The 27637-nt window shown below is 31.7% G+C and overlaps 5 protein-coding genes across 6 annotated transcripts; 3 read left to right on the top strand and 2 right to left on the bottom strand.

Moving 5' to 3' along the window:
* The first annotated feature begins 4942 nt into the window (after positions 1-4942).
* On the top strand, positions 4943-7184 carry LOC107405838 (uncharacterized). The gene is made up of 2 exons (XM_016012932.4): positions 4943-5268; positions 6671-7184. The coding sequence occupies exons 1-2, from the start codon at positions 5109-5111 to the stop codon at positions 6952-6954; spliced, it is 444 nt and encodes a 147-aa protein (XP_015868418.2). The 5' UTR covers positions 4943-5108; the 3' UTR covers positions 6955-7184.
* Positions 7185-9657: 2473 nt separating this feature from the next.
* Positions 9658-14677, bottom strand: LOC107406223 (uncharacterized). Of its 2 annotated transcripts, none has more exons than XM_025069376.3 (10): positions 14248-14677; positions 13613-13663; positions 12345-12446; positions 11662-12105; positions 11135-11568; positions 10922-11021; positions 10740-10799; positions 10538-10627; positions 10308-10427; positions 9658-10179 (listed from the first exon to the last, which is right to left on the bottom strand). In XM_025069376.3, the coding sequence occupies exons 1-10, from the start codon at positions 14650-14652 to the stop codon at positions 9868-9870; spliced, it is 2118 nt and encodes a 705-aa protein (XP_024925144.3). In that variant the 5' UTR covers positions 14653-14677; the 3' UTR covers positions 9658-9867. The 2 variants fall into 2 exon arrangements, with proteins under 2 accessions (XP_024925144.3, XP_015868812.4); XM_016013326.4 differs by having other exon boundaries at positions 9660-10179; positions 12345-12461; positions 14248-14676.
* Positions 14678-15649: 972 nt separating this feature from the next.
* Positions 15650-19664, top strand: LOC107405834 (probable folate-biopterin transporter 4). Its single transcript, XM_048467566.2, has 7 exons — positions 15650-15865; positions 16550-16677; positions 17312-17533; positions 17819-18301; positions 18421-18618; positions 18706-18843; positions 19088-19664. Exons 1-7 carry the CDS (start codon positions 15785-15787, stop codon positions 19347-19349), a joined length of 1512 nt encoding a protein of 503 aa, XP_048323523.2. The 5' UTR covers positions 15650-15784; the 3' UTR covers positions 19350-19664.
* Positions 19665-22542: 2878 nt separating this feature from the next.
* On the top strand, positions 22543-25533 carry LOC107405837 (vacuolar protein sorting-associated protein 22 homolog 1). Its single transcript, XM_016012931.4, has 7 exons — positions 22543-22820; positions 22966-23076; positions 23448-23583; positions 23976-24130; positions 24387-24494; positions 25057-25146; positions 25266-25533. Exons 1-7 carry the CDS (start codon positions 22770-22772, stop codon positions 25365-25367), a joined length of 753 nt encoding a protein of 250 aa, XP_015868417.2. The 5' UTR covers positions 22543-22769; the 3' UTR covers positions 25368-25533.
* A 108-nt stretch (positions 25534-25641) lies between these two features.
* Positions 25642-27466, bottom strand: LOC107405836 (fatty acid desaturase 4-like 1, chloroplastic). Its single transcript, XM_016012930.4, has one exon. It carries the CDS (start codon positions 27000-27002, stop codon positions 26043-26045), a length of 960 nt encoding a protein of 319 aa, XP_015868416.2. The 5' UTR covers positions 27003-27466; the 3' UTR covers positions 25642-26042.
* Positions 27467-27637: the final 171 nt, after the last annotated feature.

A 27637-nucleotide genomic window follows, 5' to 3' on the forward strand; every position in this document is an offset into this window, starting at 1 on the left:
CTACAAAAAAAACTACAAACAAAGATGAGGAAAGTAGGCAACCAAGTTGCAAAATATGAAACCCATAGATACGCAATGTAAATCAACATTTAATCCATAAAAACAAAACCCAGAAACCATTTTATTCTGGCCATCAACATACACGTACTATATCATTCAGACAAATATCTAACTGAATTGAAATGTCACAACATACCATTTATAATTTCACCAAAACCAAAATAATTACAAAATTAAAATTTAAAACAATTAATAAACAAATCATGAAATCAAATAGTAGAAAATTAAACACATGTTACAGTTTTAGAATAAACAAACTCAAAGCCCTCTCTTTTGCTGCAAAGAAATACGAGGAAAGACATACATTACGATTTACAAGCTGTCAAAAAGGAGGTACTAATACTCAATGAAAGAAAAAGCCCCAAGTTCATTTTTTTTTTTTTTTCTGTTCCTACATTTTATCAGAGTTTAAAAAAACATAAAAATAAAAAGAATAAAAAGCACAAAAGTATTGCTCCAAGATTTAAGAATAATAAGAAACCTAATTGATTTGAAAACTTAGCTCTTATATGTCTCTGAGATATGAGCAACGCGATCTCTGTAACTGCTAGGGTTTTAGTAAAGTAGTTTTTATTTATAGGCAAGACTTAGAAAGGAACAGGGAAGGAAAATTTGCATCTCCAGTCCCTGAGGCTTTAGGTAATTGCAGTTGAACCCTATATTTGTATATGTTTTTTATCAAGCGTCATTTGTTTTGTCTTTTTAATTATTATGTTATCTTAGATATGTAGTGTATATTTATTGACAATCAAAATAACAAAATATTTGTAATGTTTTTAACGAAATAACCAAATTGGAAAAAAAAAAATATATATATATATATATATATATATATACATACATTTACTTATATTGTTATAATAGTCAGAGATTTCTGTTTTTTTATTTTTCAAATTAATTTAAAGTATAAAATAAAACAGAAAATTTCACGGAAATACATTAACTTTCAATGCTGACATAAAAGTTACTATTAGATTAAAAATAATAATATTAAATTAGAAACTGCACAAAATTATGAAAACAATCAACCTTTGAAAGTTAGATTAAAAATAATAATATTAAATTAGAAACTGCACAAAATTATGAAAACAATCAACCTTTGAAAGAATTTTGCTTGGCGAAGCAGATATCTTGAGTATAAAATATTTTTATTTGTATCTATAAAAATATTTTTATTTAGATTTATAAAAATATGAATTCAAATAAAAAAAAATTAAATAAATTATAAATTAGATAAATAATTCAAAAAAAACAGAAGCTTGCTCAATATGTATTGACACGATAGAACTAAAGCATATTATTAAAGCAGCTTTAGCTTCTTTTTCATCTCCTTCTTCTTCTTTTTTTTTTTTTTTTTTCCTTTTTTCTTTTTTGTTAACTTTCCAATATGTGTAATTCAATGCAAAATTTATAAAGCAAAAATTTTTTTCGACCATATGTACCAAGGAATTTGACAAGCATTTCTTCTCCAATCATCCTATAATCCGAACTGTTAGATAAGCTTAATCCAAAAACTGTTTTAATTTAGTAACTGTTAAATTATGGATAAACATCGATTCACCGCTTGATTAGAAAATTGAACGGTAATGATGATTTGTCAAATCCCTCTACATCTAGTCCAAAATAAAATTTCTTTTGTACATGCAGTACATGGAATAACTCGAATACTCTCCAATATATTTAGGACAATTATAAAAATTACTTCCATTTAGACTTCTCATATGTTTAACAAAAACATAATTTTGTCCCTCAATTTTTTATAATTTCCTGTGGATGGAACGTGTCCAAAATAAATAAAATTAGTGATTGAAGTGGTGTTTTTGAAGATGTAAAAACTTTTTTTCTTTTTTAATATTCATATAAAGAAAGAATAATTCTCTATTCATTTGAAAATTATCCCATTCTATGATTAAAATGAATGATATATCAATTAATATAGTACATAATTTTCACATATTCACTAAACTCATGTACAGTATTTTTTGTTGTGCGAATTCATTCGATCTACTATAGAAGACGACATTTTTAAAAAACAAAATTGAGAGAAACAGATAACAGCAATCAAAAAATAAATAAAAAATAAAAAGATCAAGATTTGAGGCTTTTGGGTGAACCCGTAGTCATCTCCAAGCAACTAGCAGCAATAAAGATAACTAGGTAGCATGTCAAATTGGCACCATTGACTGTGTCTTCATTAACAAGGTATTAAAAGATATATATTATTTTTGAAAAAAAAAAAAAGTTCTAAAGCAAGCTTTCCTGTGAAAAATTAATAGTTTGGAATGCTAAGAAATTATTTACTTTTAAGCATTGGGAATTAGCATTCGGAAACATTGGAGCTTATACCATTCCCTAAGTCACGATTTTGATTCGTAAAATTAAAGACAAGTCCATCCTTATCCTTACTTTGATAAATATTTTACATATCAATGATCATTATAAGAAAAATACATGTATATATATATTTAGAGATTTGATGGAAGAGGAAGCTTCAACTCAATCTCTTCTTCTTGTTTGCTGTGTATTAAATCTATGTTGGCAGCTAGTCTCAGCCATTTAAATCAACTTTCTTGCTTTGAGTGCTTGTTCAATCTAAACCCTACTTTTTTAAAAAAAAAAAAAAAAAAGAAGAAATTTCAAAACTTATTGTTGAAATTAAAAATGGGGTTCATTTAAATATTCATACATGAATCGAAAAAAAGCAATGACAAATATGAGCGGGTACATAGTAAAATGATAACCAAAATACAATAAAATTTCTACACAATAATACTTTTGAGAATAAAATGAAATATTAATTTCATAGAGTTAATCTATTACAAATAAAATAAAAAATAACTCCAAAGAGTTTATTTATTTATCAATAAAATGAGTAATTTATCTAATTTAAAAAGAGTTTTTGTGTTTTAAAGCCTTCCACATTTTTTTCTATTCTTTAGCAAGACGCCTATCATAATAATAATAATAATAATACAATAGATAAATTTTTTCAACCCCATTCGTACCTGGGGTTTAATCGTCATGTCACTTAAAAATGGTGGCTCATGAATGTAGGTGGAGTTTGGATCCCATGGCCATGCGTATATTGATGGAAGCAAGAATAGAGAGCTGTTTCCACATTGGGTTGCCTTTAGTGACGGCTTTTTCAGTGCTCTTGAACAAATCAGGCAGCACATTAAACTAAACAACCTACATTCATGGTCAAGTTATTATATGAAACATCCTATTCATAGAACAATATTTATTATATATGTATGAAAAATATTTGATGCTGTACAGCTAACTCTGCAATTTCTTCACTACTAGGCCATATATCCTTAAAAGTACACATCTTTTCCGTACTTCCCTCTTCCAACTGGCTCTTTGTCAAACTCAATGCTGACCTGAAATTATTAGTTGCGAAACCAATGTTTTGTTATACAAAAAATTTGATATGGATTCACCGCTTTCAATGTCCAAAAAAATTTAAGTGTGGAAGTCCCTCTAGGAATAATTAAGGGCAAAACTATTATTTTGTTGGGCAATAATTAAAAAATTAAAAAGTAAAGAAGAAGACCCATCAGCAGCAGCATCGTCTTTTTGCTGAGCTTCCATGGCTGCTGCTTGGCTGACATAGGTGGTGGGTAGCTGTGAAAAACCAAAAAGACACGCTTCAAATGTGGTTCGCAACCAAACAAGTATTTTGCCATTGTATACGCCCTCAACCTCTGTTAGATGAGATGTTCACAAACTGCTTGAAAACCCACAATTCCTGAGCTTTGAAAATTGCACATATATTCCAAAACAAGTATCCAAAAAGGCTCTTTTTTTTTTTTTTTTTTTTTTTTTGGCTCTTATGTTCTGTTTGAAAATGCACATATTCATTCATTTTCAGGACCTTTTTAAAGAACAGAAGAAACCAAAAGTATTAACATCTAAGCACAAATCAAAGACTTTTTTAAAAGCAACGCAATCATATATAGTTGAAATAACCAAATATTTTATAATATTTTTTTGGCAATAAAAAACAATGCAGTTCTTATAATTAATTTACCAAATTGCCAGTTTGTTTTCTTCATATAAATCAAAAATTGAAAGTCTAAATTGAGTATAAAATTTCATGGAAATAGTTTGACTTCCTCAATTGGCATAGGTTACAAAACTAACATTGTATTGTAGTGAGAAGAAATTATTCATGTAGAAGGAATTATTCATTTTTACTTATTCTCATCCAATATTGCGTTTTAAATCCATTTAAAAAAAACATTACATCTAAAAGTAAATAAATAAGATGTTTTTGAATGTACAGTTTATGTTGTAGACAAATAAATAAATATAATAAATTTTTAAATACAAAAATTTAACTAACAAAATATTTAATAAAAAAAAAATAGAGAGTAAATTATCCTTGTCGTCATCATCATCATCATCATCGATGGGATTAAATGGATCATATCAGGCAAAATCTTTGCTGCTAAATGTTCCCAAATTCATATTTCATTAAAAAAAAATTTAAAAAAAAGAACATTAATATTTAAATTGATAACCATATAATAAAAATATGGTGTTTTCTAAGCTAATGTTTTTGTTAATTTAAAAGTTATTAAACTATTACAAAAGCAACAACGCTAGAGTCACTGTTATAAAATTATTGACATGAGATTTTAATTTGCACATTCTTCCCCATTAATTAATTTTATTATAGTATTTTTACATGGAAAAGCAATGAATATTTTGGCGGGTCAATCTCAAGATTATTATTATTATTATTACTTTTTGATAAAAGAAATTATAATAAAAATGCACCAAAAAAAAAAAAGAAAAAGCACAAAAGGACTCGTTTGGTTGGGAAAGCCAATTAAAGAGGTTTTTTTTGGATTTTTACCCGCGACCGACACAAATAAACCAAACAGGGTGAAAGGAAGTGGCGTTAACACCGAACATTGTGCGAGAAAGACGAAGACTTAAATGACACCTGCAATATTTTTATGTCGAAAAAATTAAAGCTTTGTATTGTTCTCAACCTGTTCAAGACACTGAACCTTTGGTAGCCTTAAGAAACAGCAGTCATGGAAGCTCAGCAGAAGAGGAAACTGCTGCTGATGGGTCTTCTCTTTTTCTCAATCTTTCTTTCTGGTGTTGGAGCTTGGACTGGTGAAATCCATGGCAGAGTTATCTGTGATGTCTGCGGCGATTCCTCCATTGGACCTGAAGACCATATTCTTGAAGGTCCCGTTTCTCTCTCTCTCTCTAATTAATTCGTTTGCCGTTTCTCATTTTGGTGGCTGTTTGTTGAAAATTCTGAGTTGGGTATTTGTCAATTACGTCTAATTTTTCGTGGCTTAGTTATTTTGATCCTTTTTGTCAACGAATTTTTGATTGTGGGTTTTGTCTCTGATTATGATATTTTGGGCTGGTTATGGTATTATTGTGAATAAGGTTTAAAAATTGTTAGTTTTAGCGAGTTGATTCTTATTGATGTTGGAATGGGCTGGTTGATGCGGGGAATTTAGATCAGAGTGACTGGAAATACAGAACTGCACTTGATTTGGCAGAATGATAGTTTTCCTTATTTCTCTTCCACTTAATTTCTCACATTTTTATGGTTTTGCATTGTTTCGTATCCTAATTGTGGTCATGTCTGAACTGTTTTTCAATGAATTCTAGTTGTATCCCTAATTATATATAAACATAGAGCATTAGGACTTTTTCTTTTTCATTGCAATCCTTCAATGAATCACCACTTCTTCAAGTTGAAGAATTCAGTTTTATTAAACATATTTGAAACTTACATTCGTTATAAGTTTATGTTTCACGTAATCCCCCCATCAGAGAGTTGTAACCTTAATTATTAAAATGTGCTTCTTTCATTCTGTAATTATATGAGGGAGCAATGCTAAAGCGCATTGTAGTTTATCTTTTCTGGATCTATTATTGTTTTATTGTCAAATGGAACACTAATTACCTTTGTTGAGAAAGAAACACACCAGTTATGTAGATTTTAGTATTTTGTGAATATATATATACATTGGCATGGAGGCCGTATAAAAATCAGGATGTCATAGATTGTATCATTTATATCTCAGTTGCGTAATGTTTCACTTACTTAAGCTAAAGTTTAGAAAGATGGCCACCAGAGGTTCCAGGTTTTTATTCATTCATTGATCTTACAAAGTCATTGTTTACAAGTTCGATATTCCTCTCTGTTTCTGAGCTTAATTTCTTTAATTTTATATCGCAAGATACACAGGAACACCTCTCAGATGATTTAAAGTTGAAATCTTACAGAAATATGACCATGTTTGGCACAAGGACACTTTCACTCATCTGTGTTGATGTCATTTCGCTTGCTAAACCATGGATGATCAACAGAAAAGACCAAGATATGGAGAAAATTGGTTAAATCTGAAATGGATGTTTAGATCTGTAGTTGTTCAAAAATCTAATTCTTCTTATAAGCCTCAAAAAACCTGGTTAACAGCTCCATTAAAAACAGCTGCTTGCCGCTTGTGTCTATCAGTCTTTAAACAGGTTTTCATGACATAAACAAACAATTAAAACGAGATACTTTAAGCTTGTTGGAGTTACAATGTATGTGATGGGTATTTGGTCTTAACTTGTTGAAATGCAGGTGCTGAAGTAGCTGTTCTTTGCATTACAAAATCTGGGGAAGTTCTAAATTACCAGGCATTCACAAATGCTAAGGGAGTATACACTGTGGCAGAGACCATGCCTGAGAGTGATCGCTGGGATGCATGCCTGGCACGACCCATCAGCAGCTTTCATGACCACTGCACCCATCTTGGTGAAGGCAGCTCAGGGGTAAAGTTCAGTTATAAGCGTCCATCAGGTTATTCTCACACCGTCAGAGCTTTCGTCTATCGACCTTCCAGTGTGCCAACATACTGCATGTAAAATCTCTAGGCTTTATGTGTATATCACAGTCACAATAATGCATGTGTTACTAGAGAGATGAAGTGAAAAAGAGATCTAGGATTTGTCATACAGTTGGTTTTACTGGGTTACTGAAATGCTGAAATTCAATCTGTGCGAAGCACAATCAAAGTTAGTTGGTACGAATCCCAGTCTTCTGTTCTATGGAAGAATATTTTACAGAAATGGAATGAACATGGCTTTCTTTACTAGTCTAATTTCTCCTCTCTGTTACTTCACTTTGTCATCTAATGATTGCTATTGTATTTTGCAGAGTGAAAGAAATTATTCATGCATTTACTGTGAAGTTTCAAAAATTTTGGTTATGAGAGATATAACAAGGAAATGAAAAAGAGTTTAAAAGATGGATTGGGAAGGGGAATCATTGTATAATTAACAAAGACACAAAATCCTGTTGTAAAACCATTTCATTTTAACATTAGTATTGGATTTTAATCAAGGTATTGCAAGTATAATTATATATATATATATATATATATATATAAAAGGGGAATGTTAAAAACTAGCACATTATAGTTTCAAATATATATAATTATATAATTAATTTATATGCGTATATATAATTATATATATTTATAATATATAATCATATATATATATATATATTTAATCAAGGTATTGCAAATATATATAATTATATATACATTGGATTTTTTTTTCTTTCAGAAAAAAAGAAATAGTTTTTATTGTATTAAACTTAACTCTTGAATTTTGTCTTTGAACCACTCATGGTTATTATATATAACATTTTTTTTTTTTGTGATAAATTAGGAAATGTGGATTTTATTACCAATAATTTTTAAAAATAGCAACTTTAGAAGAAGTACGTATATATATTTGCTTGTGAATGTGTATTTTTTTTTTTTCAAAGTTCTTAGAAATAAAAAGAAAAAAAAAACTATAGAAGTGAAAACACACACAAAATAAATAAATAAATAAATAAAAGGGTCAAAGAAAGGATAAATTATTCAAATTCTAATTCTATGAGTAAGAGTTCTAAAAAATGGTGTTATATTGAAGCAAAAGCTAAATGTAAGAGGTTTGTACTGATATTTTTTATAATAAAAATACAATATTGAAAAAATAATAAATTAAATGGTGCTATAATGATAAATTTAAAGAAGTTCTTAATTTATCGATAAACGGATAATATATTAATTTATTGATAAATAAATATTTTATTAATTATGCAAGAATTTTATATTTTTCTTGGAAATACCTTTACTAATTATATATGTATTTTTTGTTTTACCAATTTATTTATAACTATAAATTAAAAAAAAAAAAAGAGAGAGATATATCTTATAAATGAAAAAAAAATGTAGTAAAAAATCAATATGTGCTTATAGAATTTTAAAATTTAATATGTACATAGATAAAAGTTAATATCGATGTACATCCACAAAATCCAAAAAAAACAAATAATAATAATAATAATAATAATATTGTATGTATTCAAGGAGTAAAAAATACAACTATCGATGATTATAATGATCCATATCATAATTGTGCTTTATTAATAGCATCTCCAATAATAAATATTATTTTACTATTACAATTTTTAAATTTTGGTAACTCTACAATAAAAAATATCAATATTAATGCTAAATTTTAAAATTAATTATCTAATGGTACATGCTTAAAAATAGTATTATCATATTATAAATATTATTAAAACCAAATTTTACCAATTAAAAAATAAAATTGTAATAATTTAAATATTAAATGGTGATGAATCCTACTCAATTTTTTTTATTAATTAAAAATTAGTTAAAATTAAAAATCACATTAATAAACAGTGTCAATAATAAACAGTGTCAATCCCACAAACTTTAGTATATAGTATCCACTATTAAAATTTGTCAATTGCAAAATTGTGAATTTGGTGTCAAATTTGACAGCAAGCATAGCATTGGTGAAATTTGCCACTTGCTGGTGGAGTGGAAAAAGAAGTACTCCTATGCTATAATTTGGAATTCCAATGCCAAAATGGTACTGTATTGTAGATTCTTTAAGTATTTCTTCAAAGAAAAATTGTTCAAACTATAGTAAATTTAAATAATTATTTGTTATAGAATATGCTACATTGTGATGTATGCAATATAAAAAATTAAAAGTGAGATTAGATTCGTTCGAGGCACAAAGAAAAAATAAATAAAAAACTTTATATGTATAATTTCAAAACAAGCTAAACTGAAAAAGATAAAAGTTGTTAAGTAAAATTTCTTTAATATGTATGTAAGTGTTTATATATAAAGATATGTTATTATCTTTATAAATTTAATTAATTATTAATTTATATATTTGATGAATCCTAAAAGACTTTAAAAAATTATTATTTATGCATTTAAGAAGGTTATTCATTTGTTATTGTAGTTGGAATCTTAAACATTATTCTTAGATTTAACATTTAACCTTCATGTAAAATTAATTAAAAATTAAGGTTATATATTTTTATTTTATGATAATTCATCTAAATTCAAATTTATAAAAAAAATAGTATTCAAAACATATCTACAGTAGAATGAACAAGTAACTGTCCTAAAACTTAGCCCCAAAAAAATCTGTATTTAGTTCATGAAATAAAATCTGTATTTAGTTCATGAAATAAAAATCTGTATTTAGTTCATGAAATAAAATCTGTATTTAGTTCATGAAATAAAAATCTGTATTTAGTTCATGAAATAAAATATCATATTTTCTTTTAGCCAAAAAAAAAAAAAAAAAAAAAGAAAATTCTAAGGAAGGGAAAACAAAACAACCCTTCCTATGGGTAACAGCCAATATGGACAAGCCGTACATATGGATTTGGCCCAACAAAAGAATCCTTCAAAAGCCCTTTCAAATTTGAGTGTATTTTATAGTCCCTCATGTTTAGACCGCCAATAGATACTGGAACTCAAAATCGTAAGGAATTTTGTCAATAATGGTGCTCGACATTTTTCCCCCGCTATGTCCCCTGAAGCAGTCCACCATGGATTTTCTGAGCGACCCAGATGTGGGCAATTGGTGGCAAACCCACTCTACCAATGTCTCTCTATCTACTGCAAAATCAAGCATGTGTCGCAGCACAAGTTCTGGGATTGCAATCCTTCTTGTGCCTGTCACCACAATCGAAGCTTGCAGGTACTCTAGTTTCGATCTCTCTAATTCCGCTACTACTCCATCGGCTGTGTATATTCTCACCTATAAATTGAAAGACTTAGCCTTTTTTCCTTTTGGAGCCTTTTTATTTTTTTTTTTATTTTTTATTTTTAATAGAGAAAATGGCTTCGGAAGAAGAAGAACGGAAATGGGTTTTTGAGATTTCTTACTGCGGGAGAAGAACGAGTTCCACAACATAAAGCAAATGTGACATTTGTGTCCATTAATTCTAGCCCAAAAAGTTCACGAACAATGGATTCTTTATCATCTTTTTCGCCTTTCCTATAAGCCTGTCACCCCCACCCAAAAAATAAAAAAATAAAATTATCATATCAAACATATAAAGATGGTATGAATTGGATCCTGCACTTTATGAAACATTAAGGTGAATCTGATTTACCTCTTTCATGTTGGAAGATGCTGGTTTTCTAAGAACATAATGTTCTATGGCTTGAGCGTTTATGATGTTGCCTCCTATGTTGAGAGTTGCCTAATCCAATACGAGAATAGAAGCTGAATGAGACACCCAATTGATGCTTAATTACTGACTATATATACATATGTAATATTTCTGTGTTTATGTTTTCTATATGTATACATACTCTGTTCATCAGGGTGAGTAATTTTTCTGGGTTTGCAGGAACTCCATATTGGAGAAATCCCTGAAAGAAAATGATGCCAGTAAAACATGAGAATGTTTAAGAGAAGGTTGTGCACTTCAATTTTTCTTATAAAGGAAGTTGTAAAAAGGAAAGGATATGGGTTTTCTTTCTCATGATTATACATGCATGATACAAGCATTGTACATGTTGATCCAGAATGCTAGTTTCTGTTGGTTTGTCAAGGATTTTAAATCCGTTGTCTGGAGACTGTTCAACAAGGCCCTGTAATTGAAAAATAGAATTTTTGAAATCGAAAAGAAATCTATGAGAAGGAGATTCAAGATATGCTTATACATGATATCTGGAATTTCATATTTGCAGAGTTTATGACTTACCTTAACTTTCTCAGCAGTGGAATAGAACTGTTGCTTGAGATGCATTTAGGATCCATAGAGCTTGATGTGAAAATAACCAAGTTCTTATAAGGGCCAATGTCCCTTGGAATGCACTCTTCCACATTGAAAATACCATACGGGTCTTGTTGCCTCGATTCTTTTTGTAACATAGACTTTGAGTTTATGGGGGTCTCAGCCCTGAAGCTTCTTGAGCTTGCAGAAGAGTATGCAGATCTAGAAACGGGGCCAGACTTCTCTAGTTCCATTGCTCTTGTTGTTCTTAGCATCCTGATATATATGAAGTTCAAACATTTCATAATTTCCTCTGAGAGCTTGTTGGGATGCAAATTTTGGAAGTTCTCTTCTGGATTAACTTGAACAGGTATAGTTTTTGGTAGGAGGTCCATCGGAGTTCCCAAATTACGTTCTCGTGGCTGAAAGAATACCATTAAAAATCAAAATTAACAAAGTTTAATTTCATTGCTGAGAATGGAAACGAAAAGGAAAATGGAAAAAACTTGACATGCCTTGGGTGATGGATTTCTTGGATCTCTTAAAGGTGAGGCTGGCTTCAACAATGTTCCACTTTTTCTTGGGACCTTATCTTGAAATTTATCTTCATTGAAATAATTTTCTTTCTGATCATCGGATCGTTGCAGAATTCCCTTTTTCTCATCTAAACTAAAATCACTAAGATTATAATCACCTTTTATAGCTTTGCTTATAAAATGCAATGCCTTGGTTTCAAAGGCCATCCTTTCATGAACAGCATTGTTCATGGGGCTAGGAAATGTAAAATGTGATGAACGGCTAACTGGATTGTATGGAGTCCCATGTGGCCATTGTCTATATTTTGATTCCTTATTTGCTTCCTGTTCTTGTTTCAATCCAAGTTGAAGTTGACTGATTTGGTTTTCAAGTCGAGTTATTTCACCTTCAACCATAGCCAACTCTGCTAGGAGCTCCTTCACCTGCATAACAAAAACTTCGTTTATTTACTGGTTTCTACCAATTTTCTAAGTCTATACCAATACGCATTTGAAAGGAACTTCTGTATAAATAAACTTGTACTCCATACAAATCAAAATCTAGCAATGAAAATAAAGATTATCTAAGACTTCCTAGTGCCATTGTTTTACAGTAATCTTATCAGTTGCTTTCAAAAAACACTTCCATTTTCATGCTAAGGGAAGATTAAGGATAGTAATACCTTGGGAGGAAGGAAGTTTGGGATGCTGAGAGCAGACCCTTTTATGTGTCGATTTTGGACATGCTCCAAAACTAGATGAACTTTTTCTTGACTCAGCATTTTCTGAAGCAGAGAAACCTAAAAATGTATAGGTACAGGGAAACATGCCAATCAACATGATCATGATCCTAATTTTTGTTTTCATGCATTTTTCATATTCTTTCCTATTAATTTACCAAACACCATAAACTTTTGGTACCATAAAACGAAATTTCTTAATCAATTATTAGTTAGAAAAGAACATTTTTGTTTCTAGTTTGCATACTACAGAATATTTTCGAGTGCTTAAGTATGAAGAATCATGGAATAAAAAGGTACTGTTGTCACTTCTCAATCTCATTGTGATTGTTCTGACCTCTGTGACAAAGTACAGACACTGATTAGTTTGAAGTATTGTATACAATGGGACTCATTATCAAGGGTTTTTATTCCTTAAAAAGAGACTTGTTGTATTCCGTTATTAAATAATCACGGTGAAATATTCTCTTTAAGATAAAGAACATGTTTTGGAATCAAGCATATATTGTCTTTTCTAGCGGAACAAAGAAAAGCCATAAATTCATTTCGACAAAAATCATTAACTTATTGTAGCAACTTTTCTATTTGTTAATATGTGGGTCACAATTACTTTTCAACAGCTAAGAGCTTGTATGGCAATGAGTTAAAAGAACTAGATTTTTGTTTTTAAAAACATTATTTTTAACTTAATATATGTTTTAAATTATGTAAAAAGGACTTTTTTCAACTTGTAAACCAAACAAACCTGAAATCTTCCAAATCACAAAGTAAATAAAAATTTGACAAATAAATTTAGTATAAATAGCATTACTCATTTAAAACAAACACGGGAATCTAGAAGTCACATGTATAGGATGGAAGAAGAGTGATATCTAAATTAATCAATGAAGGCAGAAACCATTAATGATAAGTACATATAATGGGGATCTAGTCCTTGATGTTGAAAAAAATAGAGGAGTAAAAAAGCTTCCAACTTTTGTTGCCCATAGTATGTCTCAAATTTTCAATTATTGATTATTAATTATTTTGGAGCCACGTTTGTGTTAATATCAATTGGAGAAACCTTAAGTTGCTAGGAAAAACAGATAGACCAAGAAGCACCCCCTCACCCTCACCTAGTCCAATTCTCTAGGCTCTTAATTTTCCACCATTGCTTCAGTTTCCCAAACAAGTACTAATTGAACGTAAACTATACACGTAAAGCACCATACCTCTTTTTCAAGCTCTTCTTTCTTCCGCTGCCCACTAAGCTTTTTCTTTCTCTGTAGTAACAAAGGAAAATAATAATAATAATAATAATAATAATAATACAGAAAAAAAAAATAAAGTAAAAAAATAAAGAATTAGGTAATTAAGGAACAATATGATCCATCAATCTCCTATATGATTTTGTTACTATTTCTAATTAATAAAATAAAATAATTCTGAAATCAAATATATAATTTAAACAAAAAAGGGCATAAATTTGTTCTGTTTTGCTTGCATTTTTGCTAGTTATCAAAATGATATATTCATATATATATATATATAACAATTATACTATCAGGACATCCCGATGAAATTATTATGCGGATTCATATACATCATTCTAAAAAGAGACGGCTACTTGAAATACATACGTAATATGTTTGAATCTGCATGATTGATCTATCAGGACATCCTAACGATAGAATAAATGTATATATATATATATATATATTAAATGGCAAATGATTTTCATCTTAAACATTTGGTGTTCACGATTAGAGTCTTTCACATCAAAGCAATCTCTATGCATATAACACAACTTAATGCTTATCACCTTAACAATTTCATGCAAAATAATTAAGCAAAAGAAATTACATACAATAGTAGCATCGGAGGGGGAGTGAACTGAAGAAGACAAGTCAGCATGGGTGGCCATGAACCAGAGGTGAAGGCAGCCGAGTTTCAGGCCACCCCAACGCTTAGAACTCGAATTAAAACATGAAGAGGCAGAGGCAGGGATGGTACTCTTGCTTTGGCTTTGGCTTTGAATTTGATCACCAAAGTGTTGTTGGTAGGAGAAGATTAAGCCAGGCTTAAGCTTGGAGGCAAAGGAAGGCTGGCGGTTGGTTGTTGTTGTTCTTGTTGTTGTAGTTTTTGCTGTTGAAGCTTGATTTGAAGATGAGAAGGAGCTTTCATGTTGATGATTTGATGATGATGATGATGATCGTAGGGATGGTAGTCTTGCTTTGGCTTTGAATTTGATCGTTTGTGGGTGGGACATCATGCAGAGAAAAGAGTGGCGAGTGGGACATCAGGGCCTAGTTTTGGGGGTGTTTAACGTAGCTTGCAATCTTGGATTTTGAGGGTTATAGCGGTTATACCTTACCAATTTTCTAACTTGTATTCTTTTTCAATTATAGCAATCACTAATAATTATATCATCTACCCTGTATCCACTCAACATATATATATATATATATAAACTAATGTTTAGAGACTGTAAATTGTTGGAGGTAGTGCCATTAGGGATCGAATGCCTAAGCAACCTCAAAGATCTAGACTTCATTGATATGTCTAACGAGTTTCTCATGAAGCTAAACCAAATAACTGATTTGTTGCACATCTCAACCTTTTTTATTGGTCGTGTGACAGATTGGGGATTGGATGGACATTTTTATTGAAGTGATAACATTTTTTTAATATAAATTCTCTTTCATCATTTTGTAAACGGATGGAACATATATAGTTTCTCAGTTCCTGTCCTTATTTTTTTTGGTTAAATATTGTTATCACATTCTTTGTATTTTATTTATTTATTTATTTTTTGAAGAAACATTCTTTGTATTGTAATGTTTTTTTTTTTTTTTTTTATTTGGGGTCAAATGCCAATGAACTCTGTTTCCAGTAATTACTTTCGACTTAATAGAACAAAGTGAGCATTGATTGCAAATATAATTATATAATAATGTAAATTAAAAGGAAAACGCGATAGACGACATTGAAAAGGCAGGAGTAAATTACGACATGACGTAGGAGAAGCCCAGCGGGGCAGCTCATGAAGTGGTTCCCGACGTCCACTTGGCGAGATTTGGGTGGACCACTGGACGTGTCCAGGAGCCATTTGAACCGCCACGTAAATGACGAAAAAGCCCACAGCAAAAATATCATGTTGAGGCGTTGACTGGGGCGAAGTTTTGAGAGTCGTATGGGGGCGGAAGAGTCCAACAATTTAGCGCCCAAAAAAAGCCGTTAAAAGAGTCGTGTAAAATGAGGAGGGCATGAGAATTGAAAACCTTCCAACGGAAACAGAAACCAAAGAAAAAAAAAAGAAAAAAAAAAGAAAAATATTTTCAAAGCAAATTGTTTGGATAGAGAGAGAAAGCTGAAAAAGCCTGAAAGAAGAAGAAGAAAGAAGGATGATATTATGGATGAAACAATTAAGAGTTGCATTTGGGGCTTCTTTTATTTGGCTTATTTGCTTGATTTACTTCACCCAGGTTCCTTTCTTTCTCTCTGTCTTCATAATTAAAGTTTTCTGCTTTTTCATTTTCAAAATTTGTTCTTTATTTTTTCTTTTTCTTTTTTTCTTTTTTTTTTTTTTTGGGGGAATTCGACTTGTTGGGTCGTGTTGCAATCTGGTGTTGGCGTATGTGATTAATGTGTTAGTTATTTCAGTTTTTGAATTACGTCGGGTTGATTGATTGATTGTTTTTCCCTTTTTTTTTTTTTTTTTTTTTTTTTTTTTGAATTTTGGTTGAGATATGAATTTATGGCTATTGGTTTTGAACTCCGGCTCTTATATTAAAAAGAAGAGTTTGAACATTGTTGATTTTGGATTATAACATTTTTTTTCTTTTTTATCGCTTTATGTAACAAACGATAATTGTAATTTTTTTAACGAACTTATACTTTCTAGACTAATTATTCAATTTTGTTTGTTTCAGTTTGTTAATTATTGTGCCTGACAATTTTATGGAACATTTTCACATTATATGCAACATTTTGGGCAATTTTGAAAGGATGTGATATAGATAGGGTCCTATTTATTATTAAAATCATTTACTATTGTTGCTACTTCTGATTTTGTGAAATTTGAAAGACTTTATGATATTTCGTATTTAACTACAAGTTCCTTTTGGGTTCTATATATCTATTTATTTTTATAATAAATGTGGATGTAGGGTTTCAGGTCCTTTGTATGGACAGCAGTTTCTTACCAGCTAAAAGATAGGCTTAAGTTGTCACCCTCAGCTTCCCAATTTGTGTTTTCAATAGCATTCTTTCCGTGGAGCATTAAACCGCTATACGGGTATGAATCTTTCTTCTACTTGTTCACATGAGTATACATGCACAATGCATGAACAAATACACGTAGAATGTACACCGTTTTTACATCGGGTGGATGTGTTAAACTTCTGAAAAGTTTTCTCAATATTTCTGAGTTGCTGCAATTTACACTTAAACCACAAGTATACTTACATATTGAACCTTTATAATGCTGTTGGAGTTGCATCACAATGTTTATAGGATGAACTTGTCTTCTGTTGGCAATTAAAGCGCATTTGATTTGTGAAATAAAATCTTAAAGAAGTATGGCGATGTGATGGAGATAATCATATGCAAGATAATAACCTGCACTATGTTGTTTCCAATACGGTTGTATAGTCCTAGAGATAGGATTCTTTCAAATTCTATAAGAAATTATATGAATGATTTGATTGATCTGGAACTATCCTGCTTTTATTTAGCTCATATTTGTATACAAGAAAAAAAAAATCATAAATGGTAAAGGAAAGTTAAGCAATCTAATTGGACATTGTAAATGTAATCTGCTGCCTTAGTTCATGTTCCAACATTGAAGCTGTGTACAGAGCATGCCTTCTTTTTTTAATTATTATTTCAATTCAAATTTGTTGGTGTCTGATTCCATATTGCATATGCAGAATTGTATCGGATTGTATTCCAATCAAAGGAAGAAAAAGGATCCCTTACTTACTGATTGCGACTGTGCTCTCTCTTGTACCATGGCTCATGCTAGGCCTAAATGCAAACATGAGGAGTTCCAGTTGGCACCTCATGACCCTCTTAACAGTGCAAAACTTGGGCTCAGCCACAGCAGATGTAGTTATTGATGCAATGATTGCTGAAGCAGTAAGATTTGAGCGGTATGTGCACGGGATGAGTATTTATTTTTTGTTAATGAATTATATATCTAGTAGTCTGCAAGTTTAGTCTGTCAATTTATGAAAGAACAGCTTCATACAACCTAATCAAATGTTTAACTTTCAGTTTCCTTATTAGGGGACTAAGCATGATTCTCGTTGTTTCTAATTCCTATATTTGCTGCTAGTTAATAATTGTCTCTGTGATTAATTATGTAGAATTTTATTGGTTTTTATAATCTATTAAACAGTATGAGTTCAGATTTTACATCAATCATTGATTATCAGGGCCTCATTTGCCGGAGACCTCCAGTCAGTATCTTGGTTGGCAATGGCTTTGGGTGGCATATTTGGAAGTTTGTCAGGAGGATATGCATTAACCAACTTAGATATAGAGACAATATTTCTTCTTTTTTCTGTACTACCATCCATACAGTTGTTATCTTGTTTCCTGGTTGAGGAGAATTCTGTAGCTAGTAAAGTTTTGCCTGAGTTTTCTGATTCAGAAAGTTCCCATGGTCTGAATGGAAAAAATAGTACTGATAATACGAATGGTATTCTAGATAAAGATAGTTTCTTTGAGAAAAAATCCAAACATAGTACTTCAAGGAGAAAGAAGAGCCAAAAGAACAGTAAGAAGAAACTAGTTGTTCCTACTAAACACCAGAGTCCTGAAAAAGTTGACTCAGTGACATATTCTTGGTGGTTCCACTCTCTGAAAGCAGCCACTTATAATTTGTGCCGCACTTTTAGGCAACCACTCATTTTCAGGTAATTAATACAAACTTTATGTGAGTCAACCAATAAATACTGTATACTTATTTTTTCTTATTTTATTGTTTATCATTTTAATTTTCTGCTATTTTTATTTTTGCCTTTGGGAAGGTCAGACCAATGGCTTGGTTTTTTTTAGCACATATTACAGTTCCAAACCTCTCAACATCCATGTTCTATTATCAGACTGAGTACTTGAAATTGGAAGCATCTTTCTTGGGGACTGCACGTGTTGTTGGATGGTTAGGCCTCATGTTTGGAACATTTACTTATAATAAGTACTTAAAGACGATGAAGTTGCGCAAAATCCTCTTGTAAGTGCTGTTTAGATCTATACGTAGCCTCAATATATTCCCTTTGTTATGATTTTTCTGATAATGCTTTCATCTTGATTGATGCAGGTGGGCTCATATGGGTTTGTCTCTATTGAGTCTTCTAGATGTTGTTCTAGTGTCTCGAATGAATGTTCCCCTTGGTATATCAGATAAGACAATGGTGCTGTTTGGATCAGCTCTTAGTGATGCAATCAATCAGTTCAAGTATGTGCTAATCTTTCTTGTTGCAGTCTTCTTTTATAATCTTTTTCATGAATGTGATCATCTCATCTGTTTTGGTATCTGTTTCTATCATCCATCTACACCCTGCATGCATGCATAAATGCATCCAGTATAAAACCCTCAAAGGATGTAAGGAAGTTGGTTAAATACCTTTCTTTTGCTAAGAAGTTTCAACACACAATTTTATCTTACCGTTGTGGATATATTTTTTTTCCATGATTTGCAGGTTTATGCCATTCCTGATTTTATCTGGACAACTATGCCCACCTGGAATTGAAGGGACATTATTTGCCCTTTTTATGTCAATAAACAACTTAGGATCCACAATAGGATCATTTGTGGGTGCCAGTTTGGCTTCAGTTTTGAGCATATCGTCGGGTTCCTTCGATAACTTGCTTATGGGCATTATCATTCAAGTCTTGTGCACTTTTATTCCAGTAGCTTTTCTGTTTTTGATTCCTAAGGAAGCTACTGGGATATCAGCATAGGTAGTGATTGGTTTTTCAACCAGAAAGAATTGGCTAGTAACTGACGAAGAAAAAGTTATAGTTTACTTTTTAAGATTTTTTTTTTTTTTTATATACTTTTTTATTGCAGGTGACACTAAAGAGTCTCGAGTTAGAACTACTTTGAAAGTATACAAATTTTATTCAGAATTTAGCTTGACAAAGTACTGATTTGTGTAATTTTGTGGAAAATTAATTGTTTTGTAATGTAATTTGAATACGGAAATTGTTGTTGCTGTAATAGTTCATGGCTGTTGAAGTATTGATAAGAAAATGGCGGTTTGGTGACTGTTGAAACATTTGCCTTTACAAAGTAAATTGGATTATTGAATGCCTCAGATAGTGAACAGTAAAATCCTCCTATTCGACCTTCCATGAAAGCCAATGATACTCATTATTATTATTATTATTAGGGTTAAATGCCTTTTAATACCCTATACTTGGGCAAACTTGCACATTGGGCCCTTTAGTTTTAAAAGTATCACATTGAGCCTCCAATTGAGAATTTGTTCCACGTGAGGCTTTCTCGACAATTTAACAAACGGATTATAAACGGTGCTACCAAACATGCCTCTCACGTGTCACCCTAGCTGATCTTAACTAACCAAAACGATAGTGGCTTTAAAGAAAAACGACAGAAGCAAGATCTAGAGGTAAAACGACATCTGACCATGCCTTATAGAGTGGGTATGAAACGACGTCGGCAAGTTGCATGCTCTTTTGGATATGAGCTCTTTATGGTAATCCATATATGGTGTATGTTTTTTAACTGTGTTTGATATGATTTATTGGATTCTCTCTAACTGCTTCATTCATATAATCTCATTTCCTTGGAATCTATTTCTTCCCTTTGTAACATCTTTCTCTTTTTTAAGAACATTGAGATGAAAACCTTAAAATCCTTGTGCCTTATAAATTATCTCATGTATTGAGATTTTTAATATTATTATGAGTGTAATCTTGATATATTATCAATATAAGAAAATTTTTATCTTATAAAGATATGTATTAGTTATCTAAGTATTTTCCATATATATGTTTTAAGATTTCTAGCATACTTGTTTAACATTTTTTTTTTTGGGTAAAGGCATACTTATTTAACTTAATCTTCATCATTAATTTGAAAACACATAAACTTAGGTTTTTTTTATAAAGCTTATATTTCCTATGCCTAGTTCTCTATTCTGTTGAATCTATATTTCCTATGCCTAGTCCTCTATTCTCTTGAATCTGGAGTATCTAATTCTAGTCTAAAAAGATTAATGATTTTTATTTGGATTAATCCCATGTAATATATTTGTCTAATAAAGGTATTTCAGCTATTCTTTTTGGATGTATTTAGCTTATTTATTTCTATTAAAGTGTTCAAATATTTTTTACTGAAAGTATATTCAATTTTGGAATTTTATAAACATCATTTTCTTTTATTTCTAATCTTTCTTTTTCTAAACAATTAATTTTTTTTTTCTATTATAGAAAGAGTTTTTCCACAACATCTTTTAAAGTTATTGTTTCATTTTTTTAATTATTATTTTTTTTCCTAGTTGAAGTATGAGGATTAGCTCTTATTCAGACTTAAAAATGTCTTCTTTGAATTCCATATTATAAAGCATTTGCTCTTCATCTAAAATTTCTTCTCCAAATAAAACTTGATGAGGTTTCACTTTCAGTTTCTAAATTTTCTTATAGAGAATTAATTTTCGTAGAAATTTTTTCTTTTTCATATCATTCATCTATACTAAAAACATACTTATAATGTTCTAAAAGTTTTTCATATTTTAGACAAACTTGTCTTATTTGTTCTAAAATCTTATTTCTTTCTTTTATGCGGAAATTTGGTTCTTTATAAACTTATCGCTAGTAAATTAATATTTCTTTTATGATATGAAATTCATTTTGGTTAAATTTTTTTATTAGAGTAGTTGTTCCACTTAAAATGACTAATTTAGGATTTGGTTTATTACTATTTAGTTCTAGTATTTTAAGATTAGTTTAAGATTTAAACTGAAAGTTCATATTTTTTATAATATAACAAACAAGATAGGTAATATTATTTAGACAACTACAAATATGTTTGAGATTTTTATTTCTATCTTCAATAAGTATAATATGACAATAGTTTGTATTTCTTTGACATTGTAGATTTTGCTTTTTACCTTCTTCCATTAATTATGATATTTAAAACCTGTAAGTTCAACAGAATAGAGGATTAGGCATAGAAAATATAAGAAACTAAATACATGGGTTTTACACTGATGATGAAGATAAAGTTAATTAAAACGTAAACATATATATGTAAAATACTTAAATGATTAAAACATACCTTTATAAATATATTTTTTTTTTAACACTGATAATATATCAAGATCACACTCACAATGATATAAAAAATCACAACACATGAGATAACTCTTCCTGATTTCCATGGCACTTTTTCTTTAAATAATTACTCTGGGTAAGCAGGTAATTATTAATGCCCATTTGTATTTGTTTCAAATTTATATATATATATATATATTATCTTTTTTGGTTTTATGTTAGCAAAAAGTGATCTTGGTGGTTTTTCTGTAATGGGTTGTTGTGTTTGAAGGTATGTGACAATTGATGAAAACCTTGGGAGTAATCTCTTCTATTATTTCATTGATTCAGAGAGGAAGCCAACGGAGGAGGGCCCAATGGTTCTTTGGCTTAATGCTTTAGCTTCGATGGATTCGTTTATGAGCATGGTATTTGAATTTTTGTGTTATTATATTTTGTTCAATTTTATCTGTTATAAGTTCCAATCAATCTGACGCAGATATTTTATTTTATGTTATTTTTTTAGAAGCCTTTATAGTTTTAGTGACTTGGGAAGCAAAGGTGATGCGTGAAATTGTAGAGAGGGATAAATTGTCAATTTAAGGGGTTACTTTAAAAACTAGGTGGCCTAATGTACAAGTTTGCCATAGTATAAAGGGGCATTTAACCCTTATTATTACTGTTTTCGACATGAATTCTTCTAGTGCGGATAGTTTATAGGCCAGCAGATGATTTTAATGATTAAAATAATTAATAAAAGAAAAGGAAAAATATTGAAAATAAAATGGAAAACGTTTGAGACTTAAAAAAAAGGCTGATACACTTTTTGGTAATTCAATGTAAAATAGGTGTGTATTTAGGGTTTCCTACGGTGCTTATAGAGAAATAAGGAGGGAGACCCTGTGGAAAGTGGAAACTTCATTCTCATTTGTCAGCGCAAAGTGAAAACAGAAAAGCAAATTGGTAAAGCGAAACTTATTTAAATAAGTACGAAGAAGTTAGGATGATTGAATAATTCAAAGTGTGGGGAAAATGAAAACCTTTATGGAGATGAAGATGAAATAGAAGAAAATCAAACACAACTTTCGATTCAAAAAAGCAATAATGAGGAGGAGACCAGGAATTGGTGGCTTACAGAACGCCGCTGCTGCTAGGGTTTGTTTCTTCATCACTCTGTGTCTTCGATTCCCTTTCTGATTTGATAATCGATTTTTTTTTTTTTCTTCTTGTTTCGAAAGCCAAATATCTATAATAAAGTTGATGAAATGATTAAAAAAAGTTGTGTTTTTGTTAATTGTAGGATCAATATCGGTTGCTGGGTGAGAATGTAGCCAGGATCAGAACCGATCTTATGAAGGAACAGCTTACCACGTTCCGCTCTCAATTGGAAGAGTTTGCTCGCAAGCACAAGGTTTTTCTTTTTTCTTTTTTAAGTTTGTTCCTCAAGCTACTAGAAGTTCTCAAATTTAGTTACATGTTTGTTAATTTTGTAAATTTGCAACGACCCACAATTGGATTGCAGTGCAGAATACAAATATGAATGGAAACCTTATAGATACAAAACTAAGAAAATGTCAATGCTGCAAATTTGGATAGCTAGGAATTGAATCTTTATCACTGTTTGTTTGGATACGTTTACTTATTAATGTTGAATTGGGTTAAAATTGTTTGTGGTGAGTTGGACTGTCATGGGGTTCTGAATTTATAATGATATCAGCTATGTAATTAGCAGATTATGGATTTTACTGATTGAAATTCAATCTGTATTGGTGATCGGTGCAGAACGATATTCGCAAGAATCCTGCATTCAGATCACAATTCCATGAGATGTGTACTAAAGTTGGAGTTGACCCTTTGGCGTCAAATAAGGGTTTCTGGGCTGAGCTATTGGGGATTGGTGACTTCTACTATGAACTTGGTTGGTATCATCTTCTTTATCTTGTTGCATATGAGAGTGGGAATGTGCAGGGAAGTGAAATTTTGTAATTATGAGTTTTTTATTTTTTTGGCCTGAATTAGTACCCTCTTTATGTTTCTTTCTAGAATTTCTAGCTTCTTTTAGACTCTGTTGTTTGACAGAATATTTTCCATGCCTCTGCTAAACTGCAAATTCAGAATATTTTGTAGAATACTGTTGTTATATGTTTCCTTAGATGTCCAATTTGCGATTAAGCTTTTGAAGATCTGAATTCATTAATTGTTATAAATGCTAAGCCATAAAGTTAAGATGTATATTCAGACAGCTTCTGCTGTTTTACTTGTACAATATGCTTTATATATACACTGAACTAGAGGTTCTTGGTTAGACAGGGGTGCAAATTGTTGAGATTTGCTTGGCAACACGACCTCACAATGGAGGTTTGATCAACCTACAGGAGCTCTGTAATATGGTTCGTCAAAGGCGGAAGAATGATCGTGGAGCTGTTTCAGAGGATGACTGTCTGCGTGCTATAAGTAAGCTAAAGGTATTGTGGTGCCTAAGACTATTTGTGCAATTAATGATCGCAAGCACAAGCTTTTTTTTATTATTTTTTTCTTCTTCTTTTTCTTCTCTTTTGGTTGTGATCGAAATTTTTGCAATATTTGAGTGCCTGCTAAAAGGATTTATGAAATTGTTTATTGTATGATGTGCTGTTGCCTCAAACATTTTAGATTATTTACTGGAGTTGTAAGCGTTTTTACCATGTGATTATGTGCTGACATCTATTCCCTTCATTCCAGGTTTTGGGTAGTGGCTTTGAGGTTATTTCAGTTGGAAAGAAAAAGCTTGTTCGTTCTGTTCCAACGGAGTTGAACAAAGATCATAATGAAATTTTAGAGCTAGCCCAGGTTACTATCCTTATTTCATGTTCTAACTTATTCACCTGGAATCTTTTCTTTCAAACAAAACTTCTATTTTATATGTTTCATTTGCGTTATGAATATCTCTGCACTCTTGGAGATTCAGATCAAGTTATGGATGGCAAAATAATTATTGTCATGGGTCATGTATTTTTTCGAGCTAGTATTTTGTTGGATTTTTCCCTGCCCCAAAATCATATTCGCTAGGTGTTTTTATTCTTGACTCTCATATGGAGGTATGGGTTTTTTCTTTTACCTTCCTCTTGTTCTACAGTGACACTAATGCAAGTCACCTCTTGCAAACTAGTTGTGCTTAGTAGGTGCAAAACTTTTCAGTTTGGGCACACAAATTAACTTTTTTGGATTACATAATTAGGAGAGGCCAAACTGGAGAATGTGACCTGTTGTAATCTTATGCTGTTGGGTAGAGACTGTTAATTTACAACTGGCTTATAATATTTACTTGCATAGTTAATCAGAAATCAGAATGCATGTCGGTATTTCAACCAAAATTGATTAATACAACTTTAATTCATTTTTGTTGTTGTAGGCTCAAGGCTTTGTGACTGTTAATGAGGTAGAAAGACGGCTCTCTTGGACTTCTGGCCGTGCAACTGATGCTCTTGACACTTTGCTAGAGGTAAGTTTGTGCTATCGCCGGTCTATACTGTTATTTAGGCATCCTTTTTTCTTTTCCTCTTTTTATTTATGTATGTAGTAGATCCTTTGGGCTCATAAAACCCTGTCAAACTATTGCAGGAAGGTCTTGCAATGATTGATGATGGCCACAGAGATGGTAAATGTAGATATTGGTTCCCCTGTGTATCTTCCATTTCATCTTCTGTAGGAGCTGATATGTAAACATGAGGTTCTCACTATAATGCAAATTTAAAGGGTTTGAAAACAGTGTTGAATGTGGTTTTTCCTTCATTTGCATTTTTGTAGCACTAGTTGGTCCAACAAATTGTTGATAGACGATGTATTTCATCTTTTGTATGAGTGTTGACGACAAGTTTAATTTCTACAACTTAATTCATAAAAAGTCCCCAAAATTTGATTGAAATGCACAGCTTTTGGTTTTAGAATCAGGAATTGTATCAATTTCTGGTTCTGTACTGTTCAATATGCCATGAAAGAAACCAACAAAAAAATGGACAGATATATTGGCGAAAAGCTTGTCGCAAGGACATACATGATCTTGTTGTACCAATTTGGGTATTCTCTCTGATTTTTGCAACCTTCCATGTACATATATATATATATATATATTTTGCAAGTTAGGCCATCTCATATGGAGATTAGACCAGTTAAACTATAACAGAAGACACTGCGAAGCCACAGTACGATGAGTTTGAAGCCTCGAGCTAAAAATTCAATGATCATATTCAACGTCAAGTGCCAGGTAATCTCCTGAAACAAATCGTACAATATACATTATACATTCTGCAAACAATTCCATGAACTATTATATTGCAATGAAATGACTTGGAATAGAAATGCCAAAAAAAAAAAAAAAAAAAAAAAAAAAAAAGAGGTTCATGAGTTGGCTATGATCTGAGATGGGGTATCAATATCTTCAGTCCAGTCAGAGTTTGGTTCATCCCAAGACCGAGGTCTCACACCTAGCTTGAAAAACAGAACCAACTCCATCGCCTCAAAAACCTTGTGCTTATCCAAAAACTCATTCCAAACCCCACTAACTATGCAGTAGTTGTTGTTATAAGGTGGCCGGTGATGCGCGGCATGTTGTGACCGTGATACGAGTAAGCCGAGATCCTGCAGTGCTAACACTGCAGGTGGAAGCCGGCTCTTTGTACCATGTGCCCAAGCATGAAATTGCTGGCTAAACATAATGCAACCTGAGCAGACACCAACAAAGCTGAGGACAGTTGGGTTATCACAAACAAGGCCAATGGGAAGCACTGTAAAGGTCACAGCACGAGCAAGTGCATGCAAATTGTTAGCAAATTGACGTCTAGTTATTGTCCATGGCCATTTATGATGACCTTGAAATGCCTCGATTTGTGAACCAAAAATTGGAGTAGAGGCATGGCCATAATTGTCAATTCCCCAGTGGTAAACTCCGGACCCTAAATCAGCCAGCACGTAGCCAACCAAGCCTGCTAAAATGGGCTCCGGCCATATGTGCGAATTGGCTGCAACCATTATGGACTTTGCCAGAGAAGTGAGAACCGTAGTACACCCAGTTGCCACCCATGCACGATGAGACCATGTTGAGAGAAGACTTGGGTCATCAAGCACCGGACGAGCCTTGATGGAGACCGGGGAGGGTGGAGATATGAGTTGCGGTTTGACCAGTAACTGGTCAGGGTTGGGCTTAGGTTTGACAGTGGTGGTGGTGGTTGTGGTGGCCAAGCAATGCACCCGTGTGCGGAAAATGGGAAATGGGGATGCGTGGACATGGTGATGGGAACTCAAAGAGGAGAACTTTTTTTGCTCTGAAAAAAAGAACTTATTCTGGGCTAAGATGGACATCGGATAACTGTGGTCTAAGAGTGAAAGTTAGAAACCAATATAAGAGCCAAAATGGGAGGCGATATATACGAGGAATGAAACAGTGGCTGTGGAAAAAAGAGTTGTGGCTCTGTGGAGGATATGAGTTAGAGCCTTTGAGGCAATGATGTGGTGGGCATGAGGCTGCGTGGTGTTATGCAAATCTCAGAATGTCATAGAGAATCCGTGGTAGAGTTGGGTACTTTTTGTTAAGGTCCTTTTACGTAGAAAAGTCCTGCACTTTGTGGTTCATCTACTTTCTCTGCCAATCCTTTTTGCATTGAAATTGGACCATAAAATGGGTTTGTCTTACTTGAGGGAGTCCATTGCCTTGTAACTTGGGGTTGATTATGTGGGATGGTTCTACCCGTTGGATTGGTCTAAATTTGCTAGAGATAAAAACAAAAAGAGCGGAGTCATGATAAGCAAGGGTGGAGATCTAGTGATGGGTGTTTGTGGTGGAATTTTTTCTTTCTTTATTTTATTTTATTTTATTTTTATTTGCATATTTTTTTATTTCCCTGTTTTGAGAAATTTCTTGTAAAATTAATTTTTTAAGTAAATGTATGGACAAAAAATGGGAAATCAGTTTGTTTCCATGTGTTAAGTAAAGGACT

This window comes from Ziziphus jujuba, chromosome 1 (assembly GCF_031755915.1).
Source record: "Ziziphus jujuba cultivar Dongzao chromosome 1, ASM3175591v1".
Taxonomy (NCBI): domain Eukaryota; kingdom Viridiplantae; phylum Streptophyta; class Magnoliopsida; order Rosales; family Rhamnaceae; genus Ziziphus; species Ziziphus jujuba.